This window comes from Sesamum indicum, linkage group LG6 (genome assembly GCF_026168435.1).
Source record: "Sesamum indicum cultivar Baizhima isolate 11 linkage group LG6, ASM2616843v1, whole genome shotgun sequence".
Lineage (NCBI taxonomy): Eukaryota > Viridiplantae > Streptophyta > Magnoliopsida > Lamiales > Pedaliaceae > Sesamum > Sesamum indicum.
In genome coordinates, this window is record NC_142662.1 from 16478443 (window position 1) to 16487482 (window position 9040).

A 9040-nucleotide genomic window follows, 5' to 3' on the forward strand; every position below is an offset into this window, starting at 1 on the left:
TGTTGTTATCAATGCACAATTTAACACCTCTATATATAGCATTTAGTTCTGCTGCTGTGTTGGACATGAGACCAACATGTTCCTGGAATGCAAAGACAGTCTGACCAAGATGATTTCTGATGATGCCGCCTGCTCCCGTAACGCCTGGATTTCCTTTTGAGGCCCCATCCGTGTTCAATTTGAACCATCCCCTATCTGGCTTAATCCACTTAACAATAGAGATTCTGGATGATATCTTCTGAGGGGAAAATGAAATTTTAAAAAGAGAGGCAACAGATCTGTCCCCTTTCCAGTGTATAGTTCTCATGAGGTTGGTTTTACCAAGCAGATGAAGATAATTGAGGGTTTGAGAGATAATACGATAAGCTTTGAAAGGAGCCCCCTCAAATATGGCAGCATTCCTACAAGTCCAAATGTTCCACATGATCAGCGGGGGAAGAATATCTCTGATGTGAAGTTGATTAGAAATATTACTTTTCCAGGCTTGAAGGATCATGAAAAAAAAAAAATTGTCCGTGACAGGAATATTGAGTTGAAAAAATGCAGGTATTTAAGCATGCAAAAGGTGATATTTCACACCTCTACACAACCAATGCAGAAGAGAACCACCAATAGTTCAATGAACCAATATGACATAAGCTTGTATCTAAGAATCAAGAAGCATGAAGCAACAACGACAAACAAGATTGCAGACGTCGTGTTGATATCCACTACACTGCTTCCACCAAGGGCTTTTAATGTTTGGAAGTTCATATGTAGAATCCTACCGAAAGGAACATCATTCATACGTACAGTCAGAGGCAAAGAAGGGTATAAATTTTACTTGCAAAATCAAGTAACTGCCCAGATAGGAAGACTTCAAGGATGGCAGACCTTTAACAATTTATCTTGCTCTATAGCTGCTTCTCTTGCACTCCATGCAGACCAGTAAGACGCACAAAATATGGTACCTACTGCCATTAACCAAAGAAATACCTCGGCTATATCAACCACTGGTCTCCTTGGAGAGTACAGCTGCACAGATACTGTAAAAGGGAAGAGTTTTTTTGGTTGACAATATTGCACTGGAACCAAATGTAACAAGTATTTTATTAAGTATCAGGGAGTAAAATGGTTACAGCAATATTTTGGCAGACAAGACTGCAGAAGTATTGTATTTTACTAAAGCGATCAAGGAATGTCAGGTGTTTCCAGCATCAAGGAGGGTGAGACTTTGTCTTTCAGCCAAATGATATTTTAGGCATTGAGAGAACACAAAAAAAATTGTCTTTTTTCCTTCCATGCAGGAAATCCATAATTAGCATCTGAGACATAATAATTATAAAATTAAAATAGCTAATAGCAAAACCTAAGCAGGAAAAGAAAAGAGTGATCTTCTCCTTAGCAGGACCGCAGCAATCCCGAGGGTCTGAAAGTGAGAGTCGAGATTGGTTGGCATTTTTTTCCTTCGATACTGTGGTAGTACCAAATCTAGCACCAATACCAACAAATTCCTCATCTTCGACCCCATTAACCGAAGTTTGAACTTTTACCTTATAGAGAAAAAACAATTACAATTAAAGTAAAATGAGAAAAAATAATCTCAAAAGGAACAGACAGGAGGCAGCCATCTCCACAGGCGAGCACTCATTCATACTTGTAGCTCCAAAGTAACTAGAAGTGGGTATAAGGAGGCTACATCCAGGCAAACTGTTATAGTGTTACACCTACTTAGTAATCGCCATTATGCCTAGTTTAGAGTGCTACGAAGACGTAAGCAAGCTCTGTCAAAGAAAAAAGGAAAAGCGGAGGAGACCCTTCAGATTATCTCAACGGATACTAGACTATCATTCATAATCAAAGATCAGAATGACGGTCAAATAAGTGTCCACCATTATAATATTCACAATACTGGGAAACAAGAAATGAGACAATAGTAAAGGAAACCTCTGGATATAGAAACCAAAATTATAAATAGGGAACAACTTGCCAGAAAAGGTTTTATGCATGGATTCTAATTATATTAAACTGAAAGACAAATATAATATTACTAAATGCAAGCTCCGACTGGCAGTTAAAAACCACAATGTCTTTTGGTTATCCTGCAGTTGGAAGAAGATGCAGAAAAAGGAAAATCATTTAAACATATGATAACTTTATTCTTCATAAGCCTCCTAAGCTATCCACTGGAGACGATGGAAATTGAGTTATGATTTGCTCAAACGTTAAACCAAATATCATAATGGATGAAACAAAATATTGATGGATAAGATCCCCATCAATGAACTAAGAAATACGAAGGCGAAGTTCAAGGAATCACAAATGGATTGCAGCCCTATAGTAAATTTATCCGTGTATGCAAAATACCTGGTATATATCGACATAAATACAAACTCTATTCATAAAAACAACATAATAAAACCTACCAAGATTATTGTAATTAGAATAAACAATTCATCATTGAAATTCGCTCAAATACAACTAGAACAACATGCAAGCTATATATACACATATAACATACTTCAAAGCTAAGCAATTTAAGACAAAAACCGAGTCATCAAGATTTAATCGTTCAACACATATAACATACTTCAAAGCTAAGCAATTTAAGACAAAAACTAAGTCATCAAGATTTAATCGTTCAACCAATAAACAATTAAATTACAAACACCCAACAGAGAAATCACAAAAACATTAAATGGGTGGGCCGGAAATGAAGTAAAATTGCAAAAACTTACCAGTACAAAATCATTCTCACAACCGGGCTTCTTGGGGGCCGAATAGTCATCATGAGCTATGTCACCGGCAGTCACTCCAGTTGGGCTGCTTAACCACACAAACAAAGCTGCACATACGCAAATTAAACTCCAAATTCTCCGAAATCCCATCAGCGGAGTTTCGGAAACTTGATGAACAATTTCCCCTTTGTTTCTTGCTTTTACTGCATCGGCAATTCTGTTGAATTGGTAGAGAGAGGGAGATTGTGTTTTCTGGTGGAGCGAATCAAAATAATTTCGAATCAAATGTTTCTGGGGAATCCAAGATGAGCTGTACAGAGTTACAGTATGGAAATTCCCGAACAATTGTAGTTAATATAAGAAGCAAATATCCATTCCCAAAGGACTACCATTTCAATGATTCTGAATTTGTGATTGTGGTAGAACAGTACGTAAAACCAAGTACAGCAAGGAAACTATTTGATCAGAATCATCGGCTAAAACCACATAGCTATTAGCTTCGGTAGATAATCTTTAAACTTTCTACTTACTGTCGCTAACCTGTTGTAGCATAGCTTCAAGGAATTAGTGAAGATCTTTATATTCTAATGCTAACAGCTCTGGAATGATGACCTGCTCCTCCACATTTTGTTTTGCTTAATTAAGCCTCTGAAAACCCTCTTTCTTACTTGATTCAACTCACTGGATTGTTGATACCATAATCAGTGGCAAGCTCATCATGCTGTTGATGCTCTGGATTTTCAGGATAAACTGTTCATGTGCCTTTTGAACTGGTGGACGACGAATTAGATATGGAGTCCTTGAAGAGTCTCCATCAAGCTCTCTCCTAGCTGAACTCCATCTCTGGAATTAATAATCATAGCTCATTACCCATAGGGGTAAATCTACTGCTGACTCTACAACATCACAAATAAGGAGTAAACAAGAACTCAAAACTGATGTATAAGGAAGTGAACCCCACTGAAGATCCTGAGCGTAATGGTATTCACCACCTCCATTGTGTTTACCTTGGACCTCATATATCCCAACCAGAAAATGGGGGAGAAATAACATCAAAATGATAGGAAAAAATAAAGTATTTCAGCATCATCAACCCCTCAATGTCCAATTACCAAAGAGAGAAAGCAACAGGCACACTGAAAGAAGTTCGGTGCTCAAGACCAATTGAAAACATTAAATTACCAAAACTCAGCAACACTCCTCAAGCAAAACCATGAAAGAATATATGTGTTGCCATTAGCATCATTCTAGTTAAGAACACTACCAAAGAATAAAAGAGCCATTTCATATTTTTCTGAAGCATGATCCTATAGTACTACAACTGGTTTCTTAAATGATTGCCCATGGAGAATAATCACAGGGCTAAGTGTCTGTGAAGTTATATTAGCCACTTGTTGACTATAGAATCTAAGTTCTACTGAAAACAAGTCTAACCCAAAAGATGATCTCGAACTTTATAAGCAGAATATATAAGAACTTCGTAACTCATTTTACGGTCCATGTCTTTTCACATACTTTGTATTTTAAGATAAACCTCATCTAACAAGCGCCATATTTGAGTGAGGATGGAAAAGCCAAGTCTTCCTAAAGAAACCCACACGCTCGGACATTTATATAGGTGGAAGTGGGACAATTAGGTACTACTTTTTTATTTCTAATAATTCCAATCATGAAAAAGTTGTAAGCTTACCAATTAGTTTGTCAAACTCAGAGAGAAGTAATCACTTGAGCAACTTTCTTACTGCTGGAGGCATTGCCGCATGACCAGTTTGTGCTTGTATGTACATATGGCCATCCTGAACCAGCTGGTGAATGAACATAAAAGACGTGTTACATGAATTACCTGTAGATCTACATATGACCATCCTGCACCAGCACAAAGCTGAACACAGAAGACATTACATGAATTACGTGTATATCGACGTATGACCATCCTGAACCAGCTGGAGACTTCAACATAAAAGACGTCATACATGAATTACCTGCGCAGAACTGTAAGCAAATGCAGGTCACATAAAAGAGAATGGGAAAGTACTAAAAACAGAACCGTGCAACATTCCACCAAATTTTGACATTTTGAGACAAATTCATATGTTGACGTGTTACCTGGTCCCAGCAATTACATTCTGATGTCTCGACATTAGCACCAGGAAAACAGACAACTCTGGGAAGGCTCCTATACTAATTTACAGCCACTGCTTCAATAACTACTTTACGTACACTCTTTAAGATTTGCATGTATGAGAGTATAATCACACAATAGTAGACAATTCAGCAGCATAATCAATCACAGTGGAATAAGAGAAGAGTGCCATACTTTAGTAAAACTACGAGTCCAATGGAAAGAGCAATCTCTGCTAATGCTTCTATTAAGATCAAGGAGTCAGATCGCAATCCGGGTATTCATCAAAAGTGGAACACTTAGATTCGGAAACATCACCTCGACCTTCATCAGTTAAGTCAAATCTTTTGAAAAGTCCTGTTATCTCAGCGGCACGCCAGTCAATTTTATCACCTGCAGCAAGGAAACTTCTCTTTTGTTCCACTGTTATCCAGCTACATCCAGGGAAAGTTTACTACTTCCAGCAAATTTTTTAACTCCTTTCTCTGTCATCTTTTTCCTGACAGAATTAACACCATCCCAGTTTCCTGATGCTGCATGTATATGGGAAAGCAACACATAAGGCGAAGAATCCTGTGGTTCCAACTCAATTAGCTTTTCTGCTGCATGCTGCCCCCTTATATCATCTCCATGCAATCTGCAAGCGCTAAGATATGTGGCCCATATCATAGAATCAGGCTCAAAGTCCAAGTTCTCAATAAATTTCTCCGCCTCTGCAAGAAAACCCCAGCGTCCAAAAAGATCAATCATGCAGGCACAGTGATCGACTCGAGGCTGCACCCCATAATGACTGATCATAGTATCATATATTTCTTGACCTTCCATCACCATTCCTGCATGACTACATGCAGTTAGAACACCAAGAAAAGTGACTTCGTCTGGTTTTACACTTGCCCTCTTCATCTCTTCAAAAATCTCTAGAGCACATTCTGCATAACCATTTTTCGCGTATCCAACAATCATTGAGTTCCATGAAATAACATCTTTCTTGCTAATCATTTCCCTGAAAACTTTGGCTGAACTTTTCATATCCCCACATTTCGCATACATATCCACAAGAGCACTTCCAGTCAGCTCATCTTTATCATAACCAATATGAAAGATGAAAGAGTGGATTTTCCTACCATCCTCTAAAGAAGATAAACCTGAGGATGCTCTGAGGACACTGGCAAATGTCGCTTGGTCAGGCATGGCATTATGACTACGCATTTCTCGGTACCAAAGTAGAGCCTCCTCACCATTGTCATTTTGAGCGCTTCCTGATATCAAGACAGTCCATATTATTGTGCTTTTTGGATCAGGGAGCTCAGAGAAAAGACAAACGGCATCAGTATTTCTTTGAGCACTCATGTACATTCCCAAGAGAGCAACAACCAAAAATTCATCATTATATGGGAGGCCAAGCTTCACGATGAAAGAGTGGATTTGCCTTCCAAAATACAACTCAATATTATCTGAACATCCCTCCAGAAGGGTAGCAAAAGTGACTTCTGAGGGTTGCAATCCATCAGAAAGCATATGTTTGAATAAATTTACTGCCTGACCCAAGCTCAATCGAGCATGACCAGAAATTAAAGCATTTATGCAAACCACACTTCTTTCAGGCATGTAAGAGAAAAGTGTAGTTGCAGCTTCAACAATTCCACACTTACAATACATGTCAATGAGCGAGCTACCAGCATAAAGCCCTTTCTCTAGGCCATATTTGACCAGAAAACAGTGTACTTGCGTACCTTTGCAGAGATCTCGCAAATTTGCCGTGGCATTGAGTATGCTAGCTAAGGATACCTCATCAGGTGTGATCCCCTCTGACATCATTCTGCTAAACATACAAAAAGCTTCTTCTTCTTCTTCTTCTTGTACATAACCAACAATAATCGCGTTCCAGGAAACATTATCTGGATTGCTAATTTGCTCAAATAGTTTCCTCGCATTGCATAGAGCCCCGCATTTGGCGTACATATCTACCAATGCATTTTGCACATATAAGTTTACTCCAAACTCATTCTTCATAAGAACTGCATGTAATCGGCGACCTATTTCCATATTTGCAAGACAAGCACAAGCACTCAGCACACTAGTGTACGTATATTCATCAGGTTGATATCCACAGATCTTCATTTTCGAAAATAACTCCAAAACTTCATGAGCATGCCCATTCTGAGCATAACCTCCAAGCAATGCATTCCATAACACATTATTTTTCTCTTCTAGACCGTCGAAGACTGCCTTTGCAGCCTCCATCTTCTGACATTTGGCATACATGTTAACCAGAGAACTCCCAGCATATACATTAGAGTCTAGCCCCCGCTTCACTGCCCAAGTATGGACCTGCAAGCCATAACTGTGGTTAGATACATTTGCAATTGCCCTCAGTACACTTCCTAGTGTAGAACGTGTTGGTTCGATGCCAGCACTGATCATATTCTTGAAAAGTTTAACGGCCTCTCCCTCGTTACCGCATTTTGCATGCCCCGAAATCATTACATTCCACGCCACAACATTTGGATTAGGCATTTGGGAAAACAGATGACAAGCATCCTCAAGTCTTCCTTGCCTAACACACGCACTCAAGATGGTCACAAACACCACAGCGTCTGGCAGACGACCTGCCTTTTGCATTTCCTCAAAGACTTCCATTGCCTCCTCAGTCAAACCACCTTGAGCAAGTCCTGAAATCAGTGCAGTCCAAGAAACTGTATCCAGTTTCACAGCATCATCAAATATTCTCTTAGCAACCATCAGATGACCACATTTGGCATACATATCAATCAATGCTCCCTCGCAATATGAATGAGCTTCAAGCCCCATTTTCATAACAGCACAATGCACTTGCTTCCCCAGCTCCAAGTCCATCAACTTAGCACAAGCTGACAAAACAATCGCAAAACTAAACTGATTCCCCACCACCCCAGTGCTCCACATAGAACCGAAATCCTCCAGAACATCTCTAAAAAATCCTTTACGCGAGTTCATTATCATCATCGAATTCCAAGCCAATTCATCCCTTTCCCGGAGGTGCAAAAATACCTTTTCTGCATAATCCGCTTGGCCGCATTTGGCATATAAATCCACGATGGAATTCCCCAAGTCCCCATCCGATGAAACACCAAGTTTCAGGCTCCGAGCGTGGACTGTCTTGGCGGTCTTCACAGACAAACTCAGTCTTTCCGGCATTCGGTCGAGCAGTTGGCGGGACTGGATTTTCTTGCATTCTTGCAAGCATATCTTCAATAAATGGCTGTAAAGGTTACGTTCTTGTGCTGATGAATTATGGATTTGATCTTTTACAATCCGGGTTGCTGAAAATTTGAGTTCCTGGTTCAGGAATTCGGAAGAGTTTGATTTGAATCGCTGATTCTTGATTTGAAATCTTGACAGCATTGGCGCGGAAGTGAATAAAATTCTGATCAAGTCATAATATATACTCTTCATAAAGTGAAGGGTATTTCTAACCGCGTACTTATGTTTATGTAAATAGATATATTAAAAAATATATCCCTTTCAAAATATATATATATATACAACAAAATATATAAATTGAAAACGGTATACATAATTATAAGGAAAAATTATATCTACACTTTTTACATATATTTATAAAAAAATATCAACATCACTTACGTAATTCACCCGTAAATAATATATGCATCCACGGACATCTTTGCAGCCTTGTGGCCAAACCGGCACGAGTCATGTGTACTATGGAGTTCATTCATTTTCAAGCATATTTATGTGTATCTTGATTAACATTTAAGGTAAATTATACCTACGTCTTTTAAGATTATGTTTAATTATAAAAACACTCTATATTTTTTTATAAATTACACACACACCTTCAAGTAGGTATTATTTAATATACCTTGTGTGCTTTGTAAAACTACAGACATCCTTTGAGGGGTGTTTATGTTAAATTTCATCATTAAATACAAAGTGTACTTGTAATTATAACTACAACCCCAAGAAGCTCTGCAAATGTTTCTTGTCTTTAAGTACGTCTAGAAAATTGCGAATTTTCTCCACAATGTGATCCTGTAACTCAATTCCTGCTTCATCAATAAGAACTCCTAAAAATTCAATTTTATTGACAGCAATAGTAGTTTTCTTTCATAAAGTACTAAACCTTATTTATAGCATTCATCAGAAAAAATTTCAAGATATTTAATATAATCTTTCATATTTTTAGATGCAACCAGTATAT

General features: G+C 38.3%; 1 protein-coding gene across 1 annotated transcript; it reads right to left on the minus strand.

Annotated features, from left to right (window-relative positions):
* Positions 1-1065: 1065 nt before the first annotated feature.
* LOC105164365 (Pentatricopeptide repeat (PPR) superfamily protein) lies at positions 1066-8314 on the minus strand. Its single transcript, XM_088881510.1, has 3 exons — positions 5158-8314; positions 4408-4709; positions 1066-3560 (listed from the first exon to the last, which is right to left on the minus strand). Exon 1 carries the CDS (start codon positions 8272-8274, stop codon positions 5266-5268), a length of 3009 nt encoding a protein of 1002 aa, XP_088737636.1. The 5' UTR covers positions 8275-8314; the 3' UTR covers positions 1066-3560; positions 4408-4709; positions 5158-5265.
* Positions 8315-9040: the final 726 nt, after the last annotated feature.